The sequence below is a fragment of the Somniosus microcephalus genome, unplaced genomic scaffold, assembly GCF_052327205.1.
Source record: "Somniosus microcephalus isolate GS21.2 unplaced genomic scaffold, FLI_Smic_1.0 unresolved_chr7, whole genome shotgun sequence".
In the NCBI taxonomy this organism is placed as follows: Eukaryota; Metazoa; Chordata; class Chondrichthyes; order Squaliformes; family Somniosidae; genus Somniosus; species Somniosus microcephalus.
Genome location: NW_028225185.1, coordinates 15,648,906 through 15,676,571, shown reverse-complemented (window position 1 = coordinate 15,676,571; position 27,666 = coordinate 15,648,906). Strand labels below are relative to the sequence as shown.

At 51.3% G+C, this 27,666-nt stretch overlaps 1 protein-coding gene across 4 annotated transcripts in view; it reads right to left on the bottom strand.

Annotated features, from left to right (window-relative positions):
* Window positions 1-27,666, bottom strand: part of LOC147086575 (SHC-transforming protein 1-like) — a 172,731-nt gene that overhangs the window by 111,188 nt on the left and 33,877 nt on the right. For 3 of the 4 annotated variants that reach the window (XM_085978714.1, XM_085978717.1, XM_085978715.1), the window contains exon 2: window positions 439-603. In XM_085978714.1, the coding sequence (XP_085834840.1) occupies window positions 439-603 (165 nt within the window). Of the gene's footprint in view, window positions 1-438; window positions 2,606-27,666 lie in introns of those variants that run through there. The other variant, XM_085978713.1, reaches the window with a different exon arrangement.

Genomic DNA, 27,666 nt, shown 5'->3' with positions numbered 1-27,666 from the left:
CAAGTGAGCTTAGAGAAACAGAGACACAGAGAGAGAGAGAGACACAGACAGACAGAGGGAGAAACAGAGAGAGAGGCAGAGCGAGAGAGAGAGAGCGTGAGACAGAGAGACACACACAGAGAGGGCGAGGGAGACTCAGAGACATAGACAGAGAGAGTGACAGAGAGACACAGGAAAAGAGAGAGAGGGAGAGAGACAGGATGGTAACTGTTCTGCAATACAGTGCGCAGCAGTCAGTAGGAATGTTTGTTTAGAGTGGGTGCTTACTTAGGCATGGATTCAGCTCCCACAGGCTCGCCAGTGTTTAGTGAAAGGGAACGACTGGGCGAAGTGCATGCCTGTTGTCGGCTTCGATAACGGACACGGGGATCAGCCATTGAAAGGACGCAGTCCAAAAGCACTGAAACAACGGCTGTCGAGCCGGATCGAGGCACTTACCCGCACGAGGTACGGCACCCCCGGTCCCATCACCTTCTCGTCCGGGTGCAGCCAGCCGCGCGTCGGCTTGTTCACGAAGCTGCCGTGGCGCGTCCACTCGTCGCCGCCGAGCTGCCCGCCTTCCACGCGCGTCTTCTTCCCCCCGCAGCTCAGCTTGTTCATGTCCTGCATGGGGCGAGACAAAAGAGGCAGAGGTCTAGAGTCGGGCTCGTCCACACCGCCGCCACTTGCGCCCGGGGCCTCCTTCGCTCCGCCGGAAAAGCCTTTCAGGTTGAGCAGGCTGGCCGGGTTGGCGAGCTTGAGGTTGGCCATGCGGGGGAAGAAGGAGCAGAGGGTGGTGGGGCTGTCCTCGGGTTCGGAAGAGAGGTCGCCGACGGGCAGCATGGGGGCCAGCGAGGAGGCGGAGGCGGAGAGCGACGGGGCGGCCATGATCTCCACGGGGGCACATGGCGCCGGCTCGTCCAAGGAGCTCGTGGAGTCGTTGCGGAAATGGCTGTACTTGCTTTTCTGAAGCATATCCATGTTTGAGGAAACCCTGCACAGTGCTTGCTTAGGCGAGAACAGATGTGTTCTTTCATAGCCCCCTCAACACATGGCCTGTAGATCTGTTTCGCCCCCTCCCTTCCTTGATGCCCAATGGCTCCGAACGTCTCAATCAGGAGTAGAATTTCGACCACACGAGCAACATGACAGCGCTGCCCCAAAAGGGATAAAACTCAAGCGATGGGGGCCTGTTCTGTAAATACAGGTGGAGGGATCTTAAGTACGTCGCGCAGGCAATCGGTAATGGTATCTTTTGAAGACAGTCAATGCACTTATTTCATTAACACACAGCTTTCAAGGAAGGGGCTCTTTCGAATGCAATTCCTCTATAGATTTAAACAGAATTCCTGTGTCCTCTGCCTTCTCGTAATGCTTTGATTCTGTGACTGAATTAAATCAGCCCCACTGCTTGCAGTCACTCTGGTTCATCAGGAGGGAAGCAAGCCACACACACACACACACACACACACACACACAGTGCCCTAATAGACAAGCAGCATGCGTATCCCGCTAAGCAGAGGCTTGCAGGCAAGAAGGATGCCTGGGCAACGTTGTCTCGGGATTAGGGACAGCCTCGCACGCCGCCAGGGGCTCCTCGCCGACGGTGCTGGATGAAAGGCTGCTTGGAAACGTGGACGTCAAGTCCGGGGCACCCGCCAAACATGCAGCGCACCCGAGCCAGGAGTGGCGGCGGTCCCCGGAACTCCCCGGCCTGATGTCAAGCGTCGTCTCCTCTGTGATACACCGGCACGCCCAGGAGAGAGAGAGAGAGAGTGTCAAAACCACAAGGTCCAAGATTTCAGCAGGTCCGGCAAGAAGCCACCCGGTGCTTTTTTGGAAAGAACGGCGCAGCGAGGAGACGGCGATGCATTTACTGAGCCCGTGGACCGCCTTTCTTCCGGTGCCACCGCCTTACAGCAACTGCTGCACTGTGGCTGCGAGCTTCAACTGAAAGGGGACGGAGGGGGAGGAGGGTTGGGGAGAGGAGGAGAAAATAATGAGAGCCTGTCTACGTCGCCGGAGCTCCTGCAAATTTTATGAATGGACTCAGGCCGAGTGGGCTTTTTAACCCGTGCGCGTAGTAATAAATTATTCCTGCAGCGTTAGATGGCTCTCAATGACTAATGGTCTCTGGGGTGCTAGGCTGCTGCTCAATCAACAAGGTCTTGCTGACTCATGTACCGTAAGTACAACAATCTACTCTCTGCACTGACTCTCAGCTGTCGTAACACACAGAGCGAGCCTGACCGGCAATGATTAAACGAATTTACAGTTGATTTTTTTTTTCTTTCCGCTGAACATTTCTTTTGTACATTAAGAAATCTTTTTGCTCATCAAGATGAGGGATGTGTGTGCTCCCAGCAAATGCTCTCCAGGGCAGGTACAGCACGGGTTAGATACAGAGTAAAGCTCCCTCTACACTGTCCCAACAAACACTCCCAGGGCAGGTACAGCACGGGTTACATACAGAGTAAAGCTCCCTCTACACTGTCCCAACAAACACTCCCAGGGCAGGTACAGCACGGGTTAGATACAGAGTAAAGCTCCCTCTACACTGTCCCATCAAACACTCCCAGGGCAGGTACAGCACGGATTAGATACAGAGTAAAGCTCCCTCTACACTGTCCCATCAAACACTCCCAGGGCAGGTACAGCACGGGTTAGATACAGAGTAAAGCTCCCTCTACACTGTCCCATCAAACACTCCCAGGGCAGGTGCAGCACGGGTTAGATACAGAGTAAAGCTCCCTCTACACTGTCCCATCAAACACTCCCAGGGCAGGTACAGCACGGGTTAGATACAGAGTAAAGCTCCCTCTGCACTGTCCCATCAAACACTCCCAGGGCAGGTACAGCACGGGTTAGATACAGAGTAAAGCTCCCTCTACACTGTCCCATCAAACACTCCCAGGGCAGGTACAGCACGGGGTAGATACAGAGTAAAGCTCCCTCTGCACTGTCCCCATCAAACACTCCCAGGGCAGGTACAGCACGGGTTAGAGAGTAAAGCTCCCTCTACACTGTCCCCATCAAACACTCTCAGGGCAGGTACAGCACGGGTTAGATACAGAGTAAAGCTCCCTCTACACTGTCCCATCAAACACTCCCAGGGCAGGTACAGCACGGGTTAGATACAGAGTAAAGCTCCCTCTACACTGTCCCATCAATCAATTCAATTCAATTCAATTCAAATCGCTTTATTGCCATGATGACAAGGTACATCTTATGTTGCCAAAGCATCGAAAGACATTCATGGCTGTACACAAAAATACAGATCTATTCATACAGTGTATAAACAGATATATCCCTGAGTGTATAAATATACATTCATATAATTTGTATATACTCTTTTCTTATATTTAGTGGTTGTCCCTCTGTTTATGGCAAGCTGTAACATAGTGTGCCGCTAAGGTTACACAATTTTTCTCTTCCCCTAGTAGGTGTGGGAGTTTTTGGTCGTCATTCAAATTTCTGAATTCCGGGCATATTTTTGTGAATTTTGGGTAGAAATTCTCCCTTATGCCCTGATATTTTCTACAAGCTGTGAGGAAGTGCATCTCTGTCTCCACCACTCCCTGACTGCAGTGAGAGCATATCCTGTCCTCTCTTGGTAGCCGGGTCTGCCTGTGTCTACCTTTTTCGATCGCCAGGCTATGCTCACTAAGTCTGTACATTGTCAAGGTTTTTCTCAGTTTGCTATCCTTTACCATGGTCAGGTAATCAGCCATGTTGTATTGTCTGTTTAGGGCCAAGTAGCAATTGAGTTTGCTTTGGGTTTTTGTTGTTTCTGCCCAATATGACAGATATTTTTCCTTTTGCTTAGGGACGATTGTGTTGGGTCGAATTCTTTGTGTTACGCTGTCACTGTCCTGGGGCTGGTTATTGTTAGTAGTTACTTCACTGAGTCCCAGGACTAGTTGACTGAGGGTATTCTTCTTTATGGTCCTCTCTTGGCATTTCAGGGCTTCGTAATGATAGCATTGGGGGTTGCTCATTTCTAGGTGTTTCCAAAATTTGGTGGCTCTTTTTTGGATAGTGATTATTAATGGATATTGGCCTAGTTCTGCCCTGCATGCATTGTTTACGGTTTTCCTTTGAGTCCGGAGGATACTTTTACAGAATTCTGCATGTAGGATCTCAATTGGGTGTTTGTCCCATTTTGCAAATTCTTGTTGTGTTAGCGGTCACCACACTTCACTGCCATAGAGTGCAATTGGTTCAAGTACTGATTTGAAAATTTTGAGCCAAATGCTAATTGGGATTTCTATTTGGATTGATTTTTTAATGGCATAGAAAGCCCTTCTTGCTTTCTCTTTCAGTTCATTCACAGCCAGATGAAAATTTCCCGTAGAACTGATTTTTAAGCCCAAGTATGTGTAGTTAGTGGTTTGTTCAATTTTGGTTGTTCCTAGTGTGAAATTTATTTTGGGTCCCTGATGTCTGGATCTTTGTTGGAACACAAGGACTTTGGTTTTTTGGGGATTTATTGTCAGGGCCCAGGTCTGGCAGAACGACTCCAGCAGATCCAGGTTCTGCTGTAGACCCTCCTTAGTTGGTGACAGCAGAACCAGGTCGTCTGCATAGCACTCCCAGGGCAGGTACAGCACGGGTTAGATACAGAGTAAAGCTCCCTCTACACTGTCCCATCAAACACTCCCAGGGCAGGTACAGCACGGGTTAGATACAGAGTAAAGCTCCCTCTACACTGTCCCATCAAACACTCCCAGGGCAGGTACAGCACGGGTTAGATACAGAGTAAAGCTCCCTCTACACTGTCCCATCAATCACTCCCAGGGCAGGTACAACACAGCTAACTGGAGCTAACATTGCCTGTACTTTGTTAAGAAGCGTTCCCTCTACTGCACGAGTGAGACATATTTTACTTTCCAGACCTATGACGTTCTGAGATTGCTCATTTAAGGTGATTGATGGAAAGCCCCGACAGCATGGAATTCACAAGCAGAATAAGGACGGCGGACAATGGCGGAAAAAACTGTGAGCTCCCCGACACCGCCCCTTCACCAATCCCATTTAGAATAGGCCTATATTCTCTGGAGTTTGAAGAATGAGAGGTGATCTCGTCAAAAAGCATAAAATGCTTGGAGCGATTGACAGGGTAGATGTTGAGAGGCTGTTTCCCCCTGGCTGGAGAGTCTAGAACCAGGGGTCACAGTCTCAGGATAAGGGGTCGGCCATTTAGGACTGAGATGAGGAGGAATTTCTTCACTCAGAGGGCGGTGAATCTTTGGAATTCTCTGCCCCAGAGGGCTGTGGATGTTCAGTCGATGAGTATATTCAAGGCTGAGATCGATAAATATTTTGGACACTAAGGGAATCCAGGGATATGGGGATCAGGCGGGAAAGTGGAGTTGAGGTTGAAGATCAGCCATGATCTCATTGCACTGTTGGAGGGGCGGTACTGAGGGAACGCCGCACTGTCGGAGGAGCAGTACTGAGGGAGTGCAGCACTGTGGGAGGGGCAGTACTGAGGGAGCGCAGCACTGTCGGAGGAGCAGTACTGAGGGAGCGCCGCACTGTGGGAGGGGCGGTACTGAGGGAGCGCCGCACTGTCGGAGGGGCAGTACTGAGGGAGCGCCGCACTGTCGGAGGGGCAGTACTGAGGGAGCGCCGCACTGTCGGAGGGGCGGTACTGAGGGAACGCCGCACTGTCGGAGGAGCAGTACTGAGGGAGCGCCGCACTGTCGGAGGGGCAGTACTGAGGGAGCGCCGCACTGTGGGAGGGGCGGTACTGAGGGAACGCCGCACTGTCGGAGGAGCAGTACTGAGGGAGTGCAGCACTGTGGGAGGGGCAGTACTGAGGGAGCGCAGCACTGTCGGAGGAGCAGTACTGAGGGAGCGCCGCACTGTGGGAGGGGCGGTACTGAGGGAGCGCCGCACTGTCGGAGGGGCAGTACTGAGGGAGCGCCGCACTGTCGGAGGGGCAGTACTGAGGGAGCGCCGCACTGTCGGAGGGGCGGTACTGAGGGAGCGCCGCACTGTCGGAGGGGCGGTACTGAGGGAGCGCCGCACTGTCGGAGGGGCGGTACTGAGGGAGCGCCGCACTGTCCGAGGGGCAGTACTGAGGGAGCGCCGCACTGTTGGAGGGACAGTACTGAGGAAGCGCCGCATTGTTGGAGGTGCCATCTTTTGGATGAGACGTTAAACCGAGGCCCCGTCTTGCCCTCTGAGGTGGACGTAAAAGATCCCACGGCCACTATTGGAAGAGCAGGGGGGAGTTCTCCCCGTGTCCTGGAGCCAATATTTATCCCTCAACCAACATCACTAAAAAAACAGATGATCTGGTCATTATCACAATGCTGTTTGTGGGATCTTGCTGTGCGCAAATTGGCAGCCGCGTTTCCTACGTTAGAACAATGACTACACTTCAAAAAGTATTTCATTGGCTGTAAAGCGCTTCGGGACGTCCGGAGGTCGTGAAAGGCGCGGGAGAAATGCGAGTCTTTCTTTGACTCTTAACTGCCCTGTGAAGTGGGACAGCGAGCCACTCCACCACCACCAACTTCTCAGGGCAACGAGGGATGGGCGATAAATGCCAGCCTCGCCGGCAACGCAAGGAACCCCCCCAAGAATGCCGATTTAAAAAACAAAGATGCATCACACTTGCGGCTGGAGCGAGGGTGGAGGAGAAAGCGACTCAGAGAACCCCGCCTTGCTTCCTCCGGAGCGGAGCTCACTCTGCCCGAGCCAAAAATCACAATGTCGGAAGAGCTACGAGCTGCCCTCCACTGGAAAGGTCGCTTGGAATTGCTTCGCGGAGTCTCGTGCGGCTGTCGGACTGGCTCCGTGGGGAGCAGCTGGGAAGCGTTAGGATATGGACTGAGCTAATGGTGATGACAGATGGGGATTCTCCCCTCCCTTCCTCCGGGCAGGGAAACACCTGATCTGCACTTGGCGCCTGTCATCTGCCATCATTTCCTTGCAGCCAAAGAATGAATCGACCACCTGGCCTAACTAAGTCCGCCTTCAATAGGGACACTGTTATGAATCTCATGATGCATGAAGAAAGACTCATGAAATAACACTGGACGGCCAGCTGGTGGCGCCGTCCAAGGAGTATAAATACTCGGGTGTGGGCCCAGCTTGCCCAGGACATTTTGTAAACAGGAACTAGTGAAAGATAACTAGACCTCCATGTTTTGCAACAAGTTGATTAAAGCCTTGCTTTATACTCGAACCAAGTGCGTAGTGAGTTTTATTACGTCAGACACTATTGTTGGAGGTGATTCACTTAAATTCTCCCAAATGCCACACAGGTTTCTTATACAGGAAACTTTCGATTTACCGGCACCTAAATAACCGGAAATCTCGGTTAACCGGCAAAATTCAGGAGTAGGTTCAGGTAAGTTTTACTTCATATTACTTGCCTTCCTCCATCTGTTGCTGTGCAGTTGGGTGTGGCTGCAGCTGTTGCTAAGCTACAGAGACGCTTGGAACTTGTGGCCATTGTTCTGCACCTGTTGCTAGGCAACAGGGTTTGTTGCTTTATACGGAGCTCTCAGCTCTCTGTACCTTTTACCATTGCGCTCGGTTATCCGGAATTTTTGATGAACCGGCACCACGTCGGTCCCGGATAAAAAAAAGTTTCCTGTAATGAGGCTAGTGTTGCAGAGGCATTACCTTGTATGGGATTTTCATTTCGCCAGCTTTCCTGCCTTTTTCATCTCGTGACGGCACTTTGCAGCTCCCCCTAGCCCCCCCCCCCGCCCCCGCCGCCTGATGCATCTGTCCCCACCTGTGTCCCAAGGTAAAATACTGGCTGCTACGCTCACCAGCTACCGCACATTAAACACACTGGAATTTTCAACATCGAGTCTGGCATTTAAATCTGCTGCTGAAATCCTCATCCGTGGCTCTGCCCCCTCTAGACAGGACTATTCCCACACGCTCCTGGCCGGCCTCCCATTTTCCACCCTCCGTAAACTTCAGCTCATCCCAAAGTCTGTTGCCCCCGTGTCCTAACTCGCACCCAGTCCCGTTCACCCATCACCCCCCCTTGTACTCGCTGACCTACACCGGCTCCCGGTCCGGCAACGCCTCGATTTTAAAATTCTCATCCTCGTCTTCAAATCCCTCCGTGGTCTCCTCGCTCCCCCTCCCTATCTCTGTCACCTCCTCCAGCCCCACAACCCTCCGAGATCTCTGCGCTCCTCCAATTCCGGCCTCCTCGGAGTCCACAGGACCTCTCCTGGTCCCTCAATACCTCCTCTCTGGTGAAGAAGGCCCAGCAGCGCCTATATTTCCTAAGGAGGCTGAAGGGATGTAACCTGTCACCCCTGATCCTCTCTAACTTTTACCGCTGCACAATAGAGAGCATCCTGACGCACTGTATCACAGTATGGTATGGCAGCTGTAGCTACTATGACCAGAAAGCCCTGCAGCGGGTAGTCAAAACTGCCCAATGCATTACCGGCACCCGGCTACCGACCATAGAGCACATATACCAGAAACGCTGTCTACGGAGGTCACGGTCCATCATCAAAGACCCTACCCACCCCAGCCACAGTCTGTTCGCCCTCCTGCCATCTGGGAGACGCTACAGATGCATTCGCACCCGAACGACCAGATTTAGGAACAGCTTCTTTCCCAGGGCTGTCATCCTACTGAACTCCACAAATAAACTCTAAAGCCTGCACATCTGCCAATGCACTTTATTATGGTTATGTTTATGTTAATGTATTACAAGCCAAATGTATGTTGAATGTTTAAATGTCTTAATCTAAATGTACACTCTCGGGAGCCGCAAGCCTACATTCCGTTGTACTGCACTTGTGCACTAACAATGACAATAAAGTTGATTATGATTGAGCATCCCCCGATTTCCATCGCTCCACCATTGGCGGCCGTGCCTTCAGCCGCCTGGGCCCCCGAGCTCTGGAATTCCCTCCCTAAACCTCTCCGCCTCTCTCTCCTCCTTTAAGACGCTCCTTAAAACTGACCTCTCTGACCGAGGTTTTGGGCACCTGTCCTAATATCTCCTTATGTGTCGCTCGGTATCAAAAATGTTTTTATTGATGATTTATCCTGTGAAGCACCTTGGGACGTTTTGCTATGCTACAGAAATGCAAGCTGTTGATGTTGTTAATGTGTGAGGCCCAGCCAAAATCTGTTACATCGGGTGTGAAAATGCCCTTGGGACTTGAATAGATATTTTCTCTTTTCTCCCGTCACAATTGATTGAACTGTATTGACTAACCAACAGTGCCATGCACCTTCCCGATATCTTACATCGCACAACGGAGTGTCTGCAACCATCCAAAGTCAGGATCCTTCTGGTTCCTGGATGCTAACTGCAGAAAGCATCCTTCGATGTGGACCAGTGGAGTCCACCGAGGGAGTACGTTTGAAGCACTGGGTTTATCCCCAACCAGAATCCGCAGTTTCCAGGAAAACCTGCTGCCACTCAGCAAGTGGGGTTGTGAATGGGAACGGTTGGTAGGTACAGGTATAATCTCCGTGCATCAAGTTTAATAATTACGCAGTTAAAGCACTTATTAAGAACATAAGAATTAGGAGCAGGAGAAGACCATTCGGCCCCTCGAGCCTGCACCACCATTCAATAAGATCATGACTGATCTTTGACCTCAACTCCACTTTCCTGCCCGATCCCCATATCCCTTGATTCCCCGAGAGTCCAAAAATCTCAGCCTTGAATATACTCAATGACTGAGCCTCCACAGCCCACTGGGGTAGAGAATTCCAAAGATTCACCGCCCTCTGAGTGAAGAAATTCCTCCTCATCTCAGTCCAAAATGGCCGACCCCTTATCCTGAGACTGTGACCCCTGGTTCTAGACACTCCAGCCAGGGGGAAACAGCCTCTCAGCATCTACCCTGTCAATCCCCCTCCGAATCTTATACGTTTCAATGAGATCACCTCTCATTCTTCTAAACTCCAGAGAGTATCGGCCCAATCTACTCAATCTCTCCTCATAGGACAACCCTCTCGTCCCAGGAATCAATCTAGTGAGCCTTCGTTGCACCGCCTCCAAGGCAAGTATATCCTTCCTCAGATAAGGAGACCAAAACTGTACACAGTTTTCCAAGCAAGTCAGATACCCAGATAACCAAAAAAAAGCCCCACAATTGCCGGTCGAAATTCAGTCCACTCAAGACACGAGGAAAGGCCAAATATGACCAGAACCCTTGGAATCGTACCCACTATACGTCATCAGCAGAGGAGTGGAGAACACTGGGTGTGGAGAGGGGGAATAGAATCATTTCAAAGTCCTAAACACATTGGGGGTTAAAGTGGCTGACCCCCCCGAAAACAGGCAGGGGAATCGCGGCACGCAATTAAGCCACGCTCGTTCATTGTGCGGCAGGCAGCATGTTAAATGGGTTTGGTGTGCAGCCAGCGCTCCCCACGCTGTTCACTGGCTGCGCGCATCAACAGGGGCCCCGATATCACGTGTGGCTAGCGCTACGTAAAGGCAGCCTCCGACTCTTAAAGCGGAGTTGCATTGTGGCGGCAAGAAGTGGCGGGCGTTTTTACCAAAACTGAATCTGGGCTCTTGATTCTTTCACGAATGGCTGAACATGCCTTTACCAAGATGGCGTCCCGCGCACTTCCCGTCGGAACCCCTAGTTCTAGACTCTCCAGCCAGGGGGAAACAGGTGAACTCTCTGCGTTTCTTGTACGAGGACACCTAAATCTCTCTGAACGCCAACATTTAAAACTGTCGTTTAAAAAAATATTCTGCTCTTCCTACCATAGTGGTCCACCTCAACATTTCCCCACATTATACTTTGCGCTGGAGTGGGACTTGAACCCACAACCTTCCGAGGCAGAGGCGAGAGCGCTACCCCGCCGAGCCATGGCTGAAAGACTTTTAACAGGGACTGCACTTCAAGTGTACCTCGCTGATTGTACAGTATAAGCCCATTTCAGGGACACCCAGGCAGACACCCAACAAGAAATGTGCGTTAAACATCTAAGATGGCGCAGCAGTGGTGTGGGCAAAACAACTGCAGAGCATCTGCAAGATAGAGAAGAAAAATCAATGTGCTATTTATTGACTGCAAGGTCGATCTACGGTGAACTGCAGCTTCCTGAACCTATCAAATTCCAACCCCCCCCCCCAACGACACACAGACAACGTAACAGCTTAGGGGAACCACACGAAAGTAGTGCAGGACCCACATGGGCATCTGTAACCTGTATTTCGGATTCTGCCACGCCAGCTTAATTTATCTTGAAGATCCGCTCGTCTGCGCACTTTACACCCTAGCCTGGTGCGGCAGATTTACACAGATGCTGCACGGCGACCTTGAGGGGGGGGCCAATCTGTGTCGGCCGCTATTTTCCAAGAGCGGGCACAAAAGGAGGAATGCACAGCAAGCTGTGTTGTGCTTAATTGAGGATGCACGGCCTTTGCATTCAAACTACTGCAAGATTCGTCAGGGGCAAGTGCTGATTTGCGAGCTTGAAAGAAACAAAGACTTGCATTTCTATAGCGCCTTTCACCACCTCAGGATGCCCCAAAGTGCTCTACAATCAATGAAGTACTTTTCGAAGTGTGGTCACTGTCATAATGTAGGAAAAGCGGCAGCCAATTTGCGCACAGCAAGCTCCCACAAACAGCAATGTGATAATGACCAGATCGTCCGTTTTTAGTGATGTTGGTTGAGGGATAAATATTGGCCCCAGGACACCGGGGAGAACTCCCCCTGCTCTTCTTCCAATAGTGGCCGTGGGATCTTTTACGTCCACCTGAGAGCAGACGGGACCTCGGTTTAACGTCTCATCTGAAAGACGGCACCTCCGACAGTGCGGCGCTCCCTCAGTACTGCCCCTCCGACAGTGCGGCGCTCCCTCAGTACCGCCCCTCCGACAGTGCGGCGCTCCCTCAGTACTGCCCCTCTGACAGTGCGGCGCTCCCTCAGTACTGCCCCCCCGACAGTGCGGCGCTCCCTCAGTACTGCCCCTCCGACAGTGCGGCGCTCCCTCAGTACTGCCCCTCTGACAGTGCGGCGCTCCCTCAGTACTGCCCCCCCGACAGTGCGGCGCTCCCTCAGTACTGCCCCTCCGACAGTGCGGCGCTCCCTCAGTACCGCCCCTCCGACAGTGCGGCGCTCCCTCAGTACTGCCCCTCCGACAGTGCGGCGCTCCCTCAGTGCGGCGCTCCCTCAGTGCCGCCCCTCCGACAGTGCGGCGCTCCCTCAGTACCGCCCCTCCGACAGTGCGGCGCTCCCTCAGTACCGCCCCTCCGACAGTGCGGCGCTCCCTCAGTGCCGTTCCTCCGACAGTGCGGTGCTCCCTCAGTACTGCACCCCGACAGTGCGGCGCTCCCTCAGTGCCGCCCCTCCCTCAGTACCGCCCCTCCGACAGTGCGGTGCTCCCTAAGTACTGCCCCTCCGACAGTGCGGCGCTCCCTCAGTACCGCCCCTCCGACAGTGCGGTGCTCCCTCAGTACTGCACCCCGACAGTGCGGCGCTCCCTCAGTACTGCACCCCGACAGTGCGGCGCTCCCTCAGTACTGCCCCTCCGACAGTGCGGCGCTCCCTCAGTACCGCCCCTCCGACACTCCCTCAGTACCGCCCCTCCGACAGTGTGGCCCTTCCTCAGTACCGCCCCTCCGACACTCCCTCAGTACTGCCCCTCCGACAGTGCGGCGCTCCCTCAGTACCGCCCCTCCGACACTCCCTCAGTACTGCCCCTCCGACAGTGCGGCGCTCCCTCAGTACCGCCCCTCCGACAGTGCGGCACTCCCTCAGTACTGCCCCTCCGACAGTGCGGCGCTCCCTCAGTACCGCCCCTCCAACAGTGCGGCGCTCCCTCAGTACTGCCCCTCCGACAGTGCGGCGCTCCCTCAGTACCGCCCCTCCAACAGTGCGGCGCTCCCTCAGTACTGCACTGGGAGTGTCGGCCTGGGTTTTTGTGCTCAAGTCTCTGGAGCGGGAATCGAACCCACAACCTTCTGACTCAGAGGTGAAAGTGCCGCCCACTGAGCCACGACCGACACTACAACAGTCTGGCGACCGAAGGCTGGTATGGAACTGAGGCGTAGAGACAGCAGAGGTCCCACCTTCGTTAAGCAGCCTGTGCAGAGTTAGGTGATCTCACTGCAAATGGTCTCAATAGGGCTAGAATTCAGCCGTTTTACAGCCAAGCAGACGAACCAGCTTCAGGTACTGAGGCGAACATCTTCAGTGGAGCTGGGGGAGCAAGCACAATGAGCAGCGATCCGCTCCACTATCCAATCGCTGCAATAGAAAGAGATCAGAAGGTGGGGTCACCTCAACTCAAAAGGTTTGTGGTGGGTTGGGGTGGAGGAGGATGGGGGGGGCGGGCAGGGCAAGGAGACGGGATAAAGAGAGAAAAAGCCGGGGGCCTTTCATTCGCTATTATTCGGAATACCTGCCCGAATGTGCGCGAGTGGCTGCAGGATCAGACACGACTCCAGAGGGCTGTGGAGGCTCAGTTGTTGAGTACACCTCCCGAACCCGCGACCTCTTCCACCTAGAAGGACAAGGGCAGCAGGTGCATGGGAACACCACCACCTCCAAGTTCCCCTCCAAGTCACACACACCATCCTGACTTGGAAATATATCGGCCGTTCCTTCATCGTCGCTGGGTCAAAATCCTGGAACTCCCTCCCTAACAGCACTGTGGGAGCACCTTCACCACACGGACTGCAGCGGTTCAAGGCGGCGGCTCACCACCACCTTCTCAAGGGCAATTAGGGATGGGCAATAAATGCTGGCTTTGCCAGCGACGCCCACATCACATAAAAAACGGGAAAAAAATATTCAAGACGGCAATCGATAGATTTTCGGACTCTAAGGGAATCGAGAGATGAGGGCGAGAAAGTGGAGTTGAGGTCGAAGATCAGCCACGATCTGATTGAACCGCGGAGCAGGTTCGAGGGGCCGAATGGTCTGTTGCTGCTCCTAATTCTTACGACACCCACCACAGGCGATAGCTCGCCGCCGTTCGCAATCGGGACGCGTGAAGAATCGCCACTTCGAGTGGTACCGGGGGGGGGTGGGGGGGGTGCTGCCGTGGAGCGGGATCAAAACTGGAGGCAAGGCTCTTTTCCTGACTGCTTTCAAGAGATCGCGGCTGAGAAAGCTGGCTCGGGCGGCGGCGCCGCAGATCGGGCGGTATCGGAACGGCCACTCGTTAAACCCAGCGCCCGAGGTGTTGCGCGTAACGGGCGGGCGGTCCAATACCGCCCGATTTACGCCGCCAATATATATTAATGATCTAGACGAGGGAACTAGATGTAATATCTCCAAGTTTGCAGATGACACAAAGCTGGGTGGGCGTGTGTGCTGTGAGGAGGATGCCGAGAAACTCCAGTATGATTTGGGCAGGTTGGGTCTGCCCAATGTGGATAAATGCAAGGTTGTCCACTTTGGTGGCAAAAACAGGAAGGCAGATTATTATCTAAATGGCAATAGATTGGGAGAAGGGGAAGTGCAACGAGACCTGGGTGTCCTTGTGCACCAGTCGCTGAAGGTAAGCATGCAGGTGCAGCAGGCGGTTAAGAAGACAAATGGTATGTTGGCCTTCATAGCGAGAGGATTCGAGTACAGGAGCAAGGATGTCTTGCTGCAGTTGTACAGGGCCTTGGTGAGACCGCACCTTGAGTATTGTGTGCAGTTTTGGTCGCCTTATCTGAGGAAGGATGTTCTTGCCATGGAGGGAGTGCAGCGAAGATTCACCAGACTGATACCTGGGATGGCAGGAATGACGTATGAGGAGACATTGGGTCGATTAGGCTTATATTCACTGGAGTTTAGAAGAATGAGAGGGGATCTCATTGAAACTTATAAAATTCTAAACAGGACTAGACAGACTAGATGCAGGAAGGATGTTCCCGATGGCTGGGGAGTCCAGAACCAGGGGTCACAGTCTAAGGATAAGGGGTAAGCCATTTAGGACAGAGATGAGGAGGAATTTCTTCACCCAGAGAGTGGTGAACCTGTGGAATTCTCTACCACAGAAGGCAGTTGAGGCCAATTCATTAAATATATTCAGGAAGGAGTTAGATATATTTCTTAGGGCTAAAGGGATCAAGGGATATGGGGAGAAAGCAGGGACAGGGTACTGAATTTGGATGATCAGCCCTGATCTCATTGAATGGCGGAGCAGGCTCGAGGGGCCGAATGGCCTACTCCTGCTCCTATCGTCTATGTTTCTATGAGATGAATTTCTGAGCCGGTGTCTTCATGGCGAATAAACGGGGTAATCATTTGCTCGTCTGCTTGCGCGCACGGCACGCTGCCATGAATTGCACGGAATCAGTGTGTCGCATTTCTGAGGAAAGGTCATCGGCCTGAAACGTTAATCCACAGATGCTGCCCGACCTGCTGAGTGTTCCCAGCATTTTCGGTTCTTGCCTAGTCACATTGTTTGCGCAACAGCATTGAGACAAAAGCAAAATATGACAATCTCTCTCTCTCCTCACCCAGTACAACGGAAGTATTAAGACACTTTGGACAAATATAGTGCTGGTATTGTCCAGGGAGATCTGCTGGGAGGAGTTCCGGGCCCTAATAGTGCTGGAGAAGATCAATGGACAGAGCTGAAGTGGAACAATTAACTGACGTTAATTCAGTTTCCCACACGGCCGGACTCAATTCACTCGACGCCGAGAGTCTGGTCTCAATAACATCAGCACTCACTCAGCAAAGAAGATTCCACAAAAGATGTTACATCTGATCTGAATCCTTTGTAACTGATACGCTTTGATGAGGTACTGACTGACCCAGAAAACCAGGGAAGATTATTCGGACATATTATTGCTCCCGCTACGCTAATCGGTTGCATCTGTTGGCAGCGATCCTGCAGCATATGAACAACTCTCGTTGTTGGAGACATAGCAGCACAAGGGTTATTGTTTTTGTTAACTGTCTCACCCCCTGTGCTTTCTGACCAACACTGGCTCCTGGTCTGACAACGCCTAGATTTTAAAATTCTCATCCTTGTTTTCAAATCCATGGCCCTCGCCACCGCCCCCCCTCCCTATCTCCGTGACCTCCCCCAGCCCCACAACCCTCCGAGATCTCTGTGCTCCTCCAATTCCGGCCTCTTGCGCATCCCCCGATTTCCATCGCTCCACCATCGGCGGCCGTGCCTTCAGCCGCCTGGGCCCCGAGCTCCCTAACCCTCTCCGCCTCTCTCTCCTCCTTTAAGGCGCTCCTTAAAACCGACCTCTTTGACCCAGCTTTTGGTCGCCTGTCCTAATATCTCCTTATGTGGCTCGGTGTTTTGTCTGATAATCGCTCCCGACATGAATCAGTCGTTCATGAAAGAAAGGCTCATGAAATAATACTGAGCGGCCTGCGGGTGGCGCTGTCCAGGGAGAGTATAAATACTCGGGCACGGGCCCAGCTTGCGCAGGACATTCTTAACAGGAACTAGTGAAGGACACAACCAGACCTCCATGTTGTAAAACAGTTGATTAAAGCTTTGTTTAACGCTTAGACCAAGTGTCTTACGTCGGCTCCTGTGAGGCACTTTGGGATGTTTTACTATGTTAAAAGTGCTGTATAAATGCAATTTGCTGTTGGTGCGCCCACAGACGGCATTCATTCCTCAGCAGAGAGACAGGGATGGACGCCATGAGGTTGCCTGAAAAAATCCGATGAACAGACGACAACAGATGAAAAGATTCTAGAAATAGATGAAAGCTGACTGAACAGGTCAGGTATCAGGCGGCAACTGGCTGGCAATCTGCCTGCAGTCACTGTGAGCAAACGGACTGCAGCAGGAAATGGGTCAGCCACAGTACGAGCGACAGGAGGGAAACCAATTCAAGGTGATTAACTGCCCTCTACTATCAGGGAGCCGCGTACATGAAACGTGGGATGATTACTGCTTCAGGGAGAACACAAGAATTAGGAGCAGGAGTAGGCCACAGAGAATTCCAAAGATTCACAACCCTCTGAATGAGGAAATTCCTCCTCATCTCAGTCCTAAAAGGGGTACAGTACCATCTTCCTCTTAGGCAGTCCCTCGGAACCGAGGATGACTTGCTTCCACACTAAAAATGAGTTCTCAGGTGACTGATGAGTCCAATGTGGGACCGACAGTCTCTGTCACTGTTGGGGTTGTCCATGAGGGTCCTGACGTTCCAGGTTCCGAACTCCATTTTAAAGGGTGGAAGATGCCTGTGCGTACCACACGGGGCTTGACAGAGCAAGGCCTTGGCTCAATGGCAAGGGGATCCAAGACGATTGGAGACCAGGCTCTGCTACATCGGCCTAACACACACACATACTCCTACTGTCCTCCTCCCTCCTTCCCGCAGGTCCCCTCTGCCTGGGTTTCATAGGCTATAACCCTGTAGTAACAAAGGCATTAAAAGATGCATCAAATGTTAAACTCAACCAGGTGACAGTACCATAGTGGTTATGTTAGCAACAACATCAGTGTTCTCGCTCAGGCCAACATCCCCAGCATCGAAGCTTTGACCACGCTCGATCAGCTCCGATGGACGGGCCACATCGTCCGCATGCCCGATACGAGACTCCCAAAACAAGCGCTCTACTCGGAGCTCCGGCACGGCAAGAGAGCCCCAGGTGGGCAGAGGAAACGCTTCAAGGACACCCTCAAAGCCTCCTTGAAAAAGTGCAACATCCCCACCGACACCTGGGAATCCCTGGCCCAAGACCGCACAAAGTGGAGGAGAAGCATCCGGGAAGGCACCGAACGCCTCGAGTCTCTTCGCCGGGAGCAAGCGGAAGCCAAGCGCAAGTAGCGCACGTCAACCCAAGCACCCCACCCACCCGCCCCTTCAACCACCGTCTGCCCCACCTGTGACAGAGACTGCAGGTCCCGCATTGGACTCATCAGTCACCTGAGAACTCATTTTTAATGTGGAAGCAAGTCATCCTCGGTTCCGAGGGACTGCCTAAGAAGAAGCTGGTTATGTTAATGTAATCCAGAGGCATGGACGTGAAGACAGATTATCTGAACGGCAATAGATTGGGAAAAGGGGAAGTGCAACGAGACCTGGGTGTCCTTGTGCACCAGTCGCTGAAGGTAAGCATGCAGTTGCAGCAGGCGGTTAAGAAGGAAAATGGAATGTTGGCCTTCGTAGCGAGAGGGTTCGAGTACAGGAGCAAGGATGTCTTGCTGCAGTTGTACAGGGCCTTGGTGAGACCACACCTTGAGTATTGTGTGCAGTTTTGGTCGCCTTATCTGAGGAAGGATGTTCTTGCCATGGAGAGAATGCAGCGAAGATTCACCAGACTGATACCTGGGATGGCAGGAATGACGTATGAGGAGAGATTGGGTCGATTGGGCTTATATTCGCTGGAGTTTAGAAGAATGAGAGGGGATCTCATTGAAACTTATAAAATTCTAACAGGACTAGACAGACTAGATGCAGGAAGGATGTTCCCGATGGCGGGGGAGTCCAGAACCAGGGGTCACAGTCTAAGGATAAGGGGTAAGCCATTTAGGACTGAGATGAGGAGGAATTTCTTCACCCAGAGAGTGGTGAACCTGTGGAATTCTCTACCACAGAAGGCAGTTGAGGCCAACTCATTAAATATATTCAAGAAGGAGTTGGATATATTTCTTAAGGCTAAAGGGATCAAGGGATATGGGGAGAAAGCAGGGACAGGGTACTGAATTTGGATGATCAGCCATGATCTCATTAAATGGTGGAGCAGGCTCGAGGGGCCGAATGGCCTACTCCTGCTCCTATCCTCTATGTAAATCCCAGTACAGCAGCTGGGGAATTTAAATTCAGTTAATTAAATAAATCTGGAATTTAAAAAAAATGCTAGTGTCAGCAATGGTGACCATGAAACTATCGGGATTGTCGTAAAAACCCATCTGGTTCAATAATGTCCCTTTCGGGGAGGAAATCTGCTGTCCTTACCCAGTCTGGGCCTGTGTGTGACTCCAGACCCACAGCAATGTGGTTGACTCTTAACTGCCCTCTGAAATGGCCGAGCGAGCCTCTCAGTTGTAAGAAACCTCGACTTCAAAGTCAGCACTGTGTACCTTCGCCACACAGACTGCAGCGGTTCAAGGCGGCGGCTCACCACCACCTTCTCAAGGGGCGATTAGGGATGGGCAATAAATGCCGGCCTTGCCAGTGACGCCCACATCCCAAGAACGAATACATTTTTTAAAAAGGCCGACCCCTTATCCCGAGACTGTGCCCCCTAATTCTAGACTCTCCAGCCAGGGGGAAACAGCCTCTCAGCATCTACCCTGTCAATCCCCCTCAGAATCTGATATGTTTCAATGAGATCACCTCCCATTCTTCTAAACTCCAGAGAGTATCGGCCCAGTCAATCTCTCTTCATAGGACAAACCCAGGAGGTCTGTATCAGACCCATTTACTCTCCACCATTACACATACCAGGAATATTCCAGTTTTTCTGTTGCCATGGGCCACGAGGGTGCATACCATTTAGCCCGGGGAGCCACTCACGAAGTTTAAATCCACAGGCCCATTTACTTCCATGTATCGCAAGCAGCTGACAGGAACGGATCTCGGTGATCTGATTTAGGGCTTATTCACGACTGAGGCAACAGTGCTACGAACCTCCATGGCATGGGGATAGGGCGGGAAAGTGGAATCGAGATAGAAGATGTTTGTGCACAAATCTTTGAAGGCGGCAGCACAGCGCAACAAAGCAGTTAATGAAACATATGGGATCCTGGGCTTTACGGGCAGCGCGGTGGCATAGTGGTTAGCACTGTTGCCTCACAGCGCCAGGGACCCGGGTTCGAATCCGGCCTCGGGTGACTGTCTGTGTGGAGTTTGCACATTCTCCCCGTGTTTGCGTGGGTTTCCTCCGGGTGCTCCGGTTTCCTCCCACAGTCCAAAGATGTGCGGGTTAGGTTGATTGGCCATGATAAAAATTGGCCCTTAGTGTTAGGGGGGATTAAATACGTGGGGTTACGGGGATAGGGCTTGTGTGGGATGGCTGTCGGTGTAGGGACCGGGTGCTAGGGTTTGGATGATCAGCCATGATCTCGTTGAATGGCGGAGCAGGCTTGAAGGGCCGAATGGCCTACTCCTGCTCCTATCTTCTATGTTTATAAATAGAGGCATAGAGTACAAAAGCAAGGAAGTTATACGAAACCTTTATAAAACACTGGTTCGGCCCCAGCTGGAGTCTTGTGTCCAATTCTGGGCACCGCACTTTAGGAAGGATGTGAGTAGGCTGGGCCTATACTCAGTGGAGTTTAGAAGAATGAGAGGTGATCTTATTGAAACATATAAGATACTGAGGGGGCTCGACAAGGTAGATGCAGAGAGGATGTTTCCCCTCGTGGGGAAATCTAGAACTCGGGGGCACAGTTTCAGAATAAAGGGTCGCCCTTTTAGAACTGAGATGAGGAGGAATTTCTTCTCTCAGAGGGTCGTAAATCTGTGGAATTCCCTGCCCCGGAGAGCCGTGGAGGCTGGGTCATTAAATACATTTAAGGCGGAGATAGGCAGATTTTTACAAGATAAGGGAGTGAAGGGTTATGGGGAGCGGGCGGAAAAGTGGCTTTGAGCCCAAGATCAGCCATGATCTTATTGACTGGTGGAGCAGGCTCGAGTGGCCTATTCCTGCTCCTATTTCTCATGTTCTTATGTGAAGGGCTTTCGAGAGGGTGCAGAGGAGATTTACTAGAATGGTTCCAGGGATGAGGGACTTCAGTTACGTGGATGGACTGGAGAAGCTGGGGTTGTTCTCCGTGGAGCAGAGCAGGTTAAGAGGAGATTTGATAGAGGCGTTCCAAATCATGAAAGTTAACGTCCCTGTAATTAACCACCCTCCACAATGCCGATGCATTTCTCTGCGTGCAATTAGTGCTGTAGAAATGGAAGTCGTTCTTAGCCTTTGCTGTTGCATCCCAGAGTGCAGACTGTGGGAGCGTCATGCTATGGAACATCACGCTATGTTCTAAAGCATCGCCACCACAATACCAAAATTCTACATCCTCAACACATCAAAGCGTATATTTTTATAGATCTCTGTAAAAAAATAGGTTTACTTTGAATGAAAATAGTCCCTCTTCTAGCCAGTCTGCCTCTTTAAAAGACAGACAGACTTGCATTTCTATAGCGCCTTTCACGACCTCTGGACGTCCCAAAGCGCTTTACAGCCAATGAAGTACTTTTTGAAGTGTGGTCACTGTTGTAATGTGGGAAACGCGGCAGCCATTTTGCGCACAGCAAGCTCCCACAAACAGCAATGTGATAATGACCAGATCATCTGTTTTTAGTGATGTCAGTTGAGGACAATGTGGTGCTCCCTCAGTACTGCCCCTCTGACAGTGCGGAGCTCCCTCAGTACTGCCTCTGCGACAGTGCAGCACACCCTCAGTACCGCCCCTCCGACAGTGCGGCGCTCCCTCAGTACTGCCCCTCCGACAGTGCGGTGCTCCCTCAGTACTGCCCCTCCAACAGTGCGGCGCTCCCTCAGTACTGCCCCTCCCACAGTGCGGCGCTCCCTCAGTACTGCCCCTCCGACAGTGCGGCGCTCCCTTAGTACTGCCCCTCCGACAGTGCGGTGCTCCCTCAGTACTGTCCCTCCGACAGTGCGGCGCTCCCTCAGTACTGCCCCTCCGACAGTGCGGCGCTCCCTCAGTACTGCCCCTCCGACAGTGCGGCGCTCCCTCAGTACTGCCCCTCCGACAGTGCGGCGCTCCCTCAGTACTGGCACTGGGAGTGTTGGCCTGGATTATGTGCTCAAGTCTCTGGAGTGGGACTTGAACCCACAACCTTCTGACTCAGAGGCGAGAGAGTGCTGCCCACTGAGCCACGGCTGACACCTAACACACACAATCTGTTTGAAATTATTGAAGAAACAGGGCCCATTTACCAGTGAATTGTATTGGTTAAAGCGTATCACACACTCCCAACAGTATTTTTGCCGCCGGACACAATAGAGCAGTGGCTGATTACTCCGCTGAAATTTGATCAAGCAATTGTGAATACTTGATCCCACGGCCACTATTGGAAGAAGAGCAGGGGGGAGTTCTCCCCGGTGTCCTGGGGCCAATATTTATCCCACAACCAACATCACTAAAAACAGATGATCCGGTCATTATCACAGTGCTGTTTGTGGGAGCTTGCTGTGCGCAAATCGGCTGCCGCATTTCCTACACATTATAACAGTGACCACACTTTCCCCCCTGGCTGGAGAGTCCAGAACCAGGGGTCACAGTCTCAGGATAAGGGGTCGGCCATTTTGGACTGAGATGAGGAGGAATTTCTTCACTCAGAGGGCGGTGAATCTTTGGAATTCTCTACCCCAGAGGGCTGTGGAGGCTCAGTCGTTGAGTATATTCAAGGCTGAGATCCAGAGATTTTTGGACTCTAGGGGAATCAAGGGATATGGGAATCGGGCGGGAAAGTGGAGTTGAGGTTGACGATCAGCCACGATCTTATTGAATGGCAGAGCAGGCTCGAGGGGCTGTATGGCCTGCTCCTAATTCTTGTTATGTTCTTAAACCCAGCTCCCGTCTCCCAACGGCACTCCTCAAAAGAAGAGCGCGGGGTTCCCCTGGCGTCCCGGGCGACATTCTGCCCGCCACCAAACGCCAGGAGAAACAAACGAACGGGTCACGCGTTTCAGTTGCCGTTTGTGGGATCTTGCTGTGCACCAAGCGACTGCCGTGCCTGCCCACACGTGACTGCACTTCAAAAGTAACCTACTGGCCAGGAACGTACTGAGCTATCCAGAGGACATGATGACGGCACTATCTAGATCGATGTTCTTTCTTTTACACAAAGGGTTATTAGAGTTCAGCGTGCAGTCCCACAAATGACTATCAAGCCTGATCAATCATGACAGCGAATGGAGAATTGAATAAACAATGATTAGGAGCCAGTGTTGCCACAGGAACTAGGAGACAATGGCCTGCTTCTTAGTAGAATCATAGAAATTTCACCAAACCGGCCACTGCATTTCATGACTGGAGCTACAAACCTGCTCTGAGTTTTTCTTGAAGTATGTTTAATCCAAATTTGCACTAAGTTAGCTTATGTCAACCAAGGTAACATTTAAGACCATTGGGATAGGAAGGGGGGTGGGGTTTCTGCTCCTGATCACCATCTTACATAGAAACATAGAAGATAGGAGCAGGAGTCGGCCATTCGGCCCCTCGAGCCTGCTCCGCCATTCAATGAGATCATGGCTGATCATCCAAATTCAGTACCCTGTCCCTGCTTTCTCCCCATATCCCTTGATCTCTTTAGCCTTAAGAAATATATCTAACTCCTTCTTGAATATATTTAATGAATTGGCCTCAACTGCCTTCTGTGGTAGAGAATTCCACAGGTTCACCACTCTCTGGGTGAAGAAATTCCTCCTCATTTCTGTCCTAAATGGCTTACCCCTTATCCTTAGACTGTGACCCCTGGTTCTGGACTCCCCCGCCATCGGGAACATCCTTCCTGCATCTAGTCTGTCTAGTCCTGTTAGAATTTTATAAGTTTCAATGAGATCCCCTCTCATTCTTCTAAACTCCAGTGAATATAAGCCCAATCGACCCAATCTCTCCTCATACGTCATTCCTGCCATCCCAGGTATCAGTCTGGTGAATCTTCGCTGCACTCCCTCCATGGCAAGAACATCCTTCCTCAGATAAGGCGACCAAAACTGCACACACTACTCAAGATGTGGTCTCACCAAGGCCCTGTACAACTACAGCAAGACATCCTTGCTCCTGTACTCGAACCCTCTCGCTACGAAGGCCAACATACCATTTGCCTTCTTAATCGCCTGCTGCACCTGCATGCTTACCTTCAGCGACTGGTGCACAAGGACACCCAGGTCTTGTTGCACTTCCCCTTCTCCCAATCTATTGCCTGAAAGTGGTCATGTGAGGACACTAAAAAGACATGCATTTCCCCAGCGCCTTTCACCACCTCAGGACGTCACAAAGCGCTTTACAGCCAATAAAGTACTTTTTGAAGTGTGGTCACTGTTGTAATGTAGGAAACGCGGCAGCTCCCGCAAACAGCAATGTGATAAATGACCAGATCATCTCTATTTTGGACGTTGGTTAGGGATAAATATTGGCCCCAGGACACCGGGGATAACTGGGGGGAAAGGAAGAATTATATAGAAATGACAACAAGGAAACAGCGCTTGGGCCCGACTAGTCCAAGGAGTTCAGCAAAGATTCACCAGACTGATACCTGGGATGGCAGGAATGACGTATGAGGAGAGATTGGGTCGATTGGGCTTATACTCGCTTGAGTTTAGAAGAATGAGAGGTGATCTCATTGAAACTTATAAAATTCTGACAGGACTGGACAGACTAGATGCAGGAAGGATGTTCCCGATGGTCGGGGAGTCCAGAACCAGGGGACACAGTCTAAGGATATAGGGTAGGCCAATTAGGACAGAAATGATTAGGAATTTCTTCACCCAGAGAGTGGTGAAGGAATTCTCTACCACAGAAGGCAGTTGAGGCCAATTCATTAAATATATTCAAGAAGGAGTTGGCTATATTTCTTAATGCTAAAGGGATCAAGGGGTATGGAGAGAAGGCAGGGACAGGGTACTGAATTTGGATGATCAGCCATGATCTCATTAAATGGCGGAGCAGGCTCGAGGGGCCGAATGGCCTACTCCTGCTCCTATCTTCTATGTAGTCTGTGTCGGTCTTTATCCTCCACCTCAGAAGTCGTCCAAGTCCCATGTGCCCCCGTATCCCACTATCCCCCATCTCCTTCACTCACCTATGAAACCGTCTTTTCTCCCCACTTGTGAGAAAGCATTGCATGTACACTCAAGTATCAATGCCTTATGTCAACCAAGGTGACATTTGGCTTGAAGACCCTTGGGATCGGAAAGGGAGAGGTGGGGGGGGGGGGCTAGTTTTTTCCCTAATTCTGCCCAATCTAGGTTTCTCCTACATTTTCTTTCATTCCTACATCAGTATCGGTGGCAATGCACGAAGAACCGACAAAACCCTTCCCCTTGGAACAGAAGGTGTCCATTCAGCCCCTCGAGCCTGTTCTGCTATTCAATCAGATCATGGCCGATCTGTACAGGAAACTCTCGATTTACCGGCACCTAAATAACCGGAAATCTCTGTTAACCGGCAAAATTCAGGAGTAGGTTCAGGTTAACTTTTACTTCATATTAGTGGCAGTTCCTGGATCTGTGGCTGTGTAACTGGAGTTCGTGCACTTGTTGCTAAGCAACAGGGACGCTTGGTCTGTGGCCGGAGTTCCTGCAGCTGTTGCTAAGCAACAGGGAAGCCTGGATTTGTTGCTGTGTACGGAGCTCTCGTACCTTTTAACTATACCTCCCTGTAATCCGGACTTTTGGATAAACTGGCACTACGCCGGTCCCGGATAATAAAGAGTTTCCTGTATCTTAACTCCATCTCCTTCGCCCCATATCCCTGGATACCCTTACCCAGCAAAAATCCAATACCCTTTGTGTGAAGAAGTGCTTCCTGAATACGCTCCTGAACGGCCTGGCTCTAATTTTATGGTTATGCCTGGATTCCACCAGAGGAAATAGTTTCTCTCTAGCTACCCCAACCGAATCCTGTTATTGTTTTAAACACCTCCATCAGATCGCCCCTCAATCTTCTATATTCGAGGGAAATGCAAGCTTCTGCTACCCATCTTCAAAACCAAAACAGGAGCGAAGTTTCCATTCGCCTCCATAATGCAGTGGCCACCCTTCCCCACAGCCTCCTCTAAACTGGAGGATAATCTTCAGTCCCCCAAAAATCTCCTCGCATTCATGGGGTGCCGCGGTAACAGAGGCACATGAACGAGCACGGGAACAGTACGATTAAAAAGCACGGCCAAGAGACAGGCATGAAATGCAAATTGCATTTATGCAGCCCCTTTTTACATCAAGAGCATCTCAAGGTGCTTACAGGAAACTTTTCTTTATCCGGCACGGACGGGACCGACGTGGTGCCGGTTCATCAAAAATTCCGGATAACTGAACGCTATAGTAAAAGATACGGAGCTGAGAGCTCCGTATAAAGCAACAAACCCTGTTGCTTAGCAACAAGTGCAGAACAATGGCCACAAGTTGCAAGCGTCTCTGTAGCTTAGCAACAGCTGCAGCCACATCCTTGCACAGCAACAAATGGAGGAAGGCAAGTAATAAAACTTACCTGAACCTACTCGTGAATTTTGCCGGTTAACCGAGATTTCCGGTTATTTAGGTGCCGGTAAATCGAAAGTTTCCTGTATAACAAAGTACAACACAATCTAGTGACACGGCAGCGGCTGTGCAGTAAGGCGACGTCTCATTAAAACCCCGATCATAACCTCGGCCCCTATTACATTTTTACTTATATTTTTTATCCACACCTTTGTTTTGGCCTTCTCCCCCCCGCCCCCTTTCTTTTTTTTTCTCTCTCCCACATGGCAGCTGTCTCCCATTCTGCCTGCACATTTCACACCTAATCTAGAGCTGTCTTTTGTCTCCACTAGTCCTATCACCATCTCGTCTCGTTTTGAATACCTCTTAATGTCTCTTCTCTTTTGTTCTCTCCCAGCCTGGCCTCTTAATCTATTTCATCTCCTGTGCTTCTTTAGTCTTGACAAAGGCGTTTCACCCGAAACGTTGACTCTATTTCTCTCCACGGATGTTGCCTGGCCTGCTGAGTTTTTCCAGCATTTTCTGTTGTTATTTTGGATTTCCAGCATCTGCAGTATTTTGCTATCATTAAAACCCCAGTGGGTACTTAAATAGAATTACATAGGCTATACAGCACAGAAACAGGCAGCACGGTGGCATAGTGGTTAGCACTGTTGCCTCACAGCGCCAGGGACCCGGGTTCAAATCCGGCCTCGGGTGACTGTCTGTGTGGAGTTTGCACATTCTCCCCGTGTTTGCGTGGGTTTTCTCCGGGTGCTCCGGTTTCCTCCCACAGTCCAAAGATGTGCGGGTTAGGATGATTGGCTATGATAAATTGACCCTTAGTGTTAGGGGGGATTAAATACGTGGGGTTACGGGGATAGGGTGGGTTATGTGTTGGTGTAGGGGTTACGGGGATCGGGTGGGATATGTGTCGGTGCAGGCTCGATGGGCCGAAATGGCCTCTATCTGCACTGTGGGGTTTCTGTGATTCTGTGAATGTTGTCCCCCCAGCCCGCGACCCCCAACAAATTCAAAATAAAACTGGGAAGAAATGTATTGAGGACACGATCAGTGCTGGAAATACAAGACCAGCAATTCTAATACCGATTATTTAAAAAAAGACTGCGCCTCACGCCGTGCCGAGGCCTGTGGTAACAGACCTGAATCAGAGGCTCAGGCAAAATACCCACAGGCTACTGTGGACGTGAAAACTTGGAGATCGGCAGCAATGCGGGAAGAGGCAACTGTGTCTGTGTCACCGAGTGCAGACACTTACAACGAATGAGGCGGCTTAGCTTGAAAGTGCCGAAACGAAACGTGCGTGTGTGTGTGTTCGAGGAGGCATAGTCAAAACAAGTGTTCACGTGTCTGAAAAACCTGTTCAGCAACTTCTCAAAACATCAGGAAGAAAGAGACTATAAAAAAAAACAAATGATGTGAGCAGTGAGCACCCCTTTAAAAAATCTTCAGGATCATAGACATTCACGCCACAGGAGGAGGCCATTCGGCCCATCGTGTGCGCGCTGTCCGGCCTAATCCCACTTTCCCAGCACTTGATCCGTAGCCCTGTAGGTTACGGCACTTCAAGTGCATATCCAAGTACTTCTTAAACGCGGTGAGGGTTTCT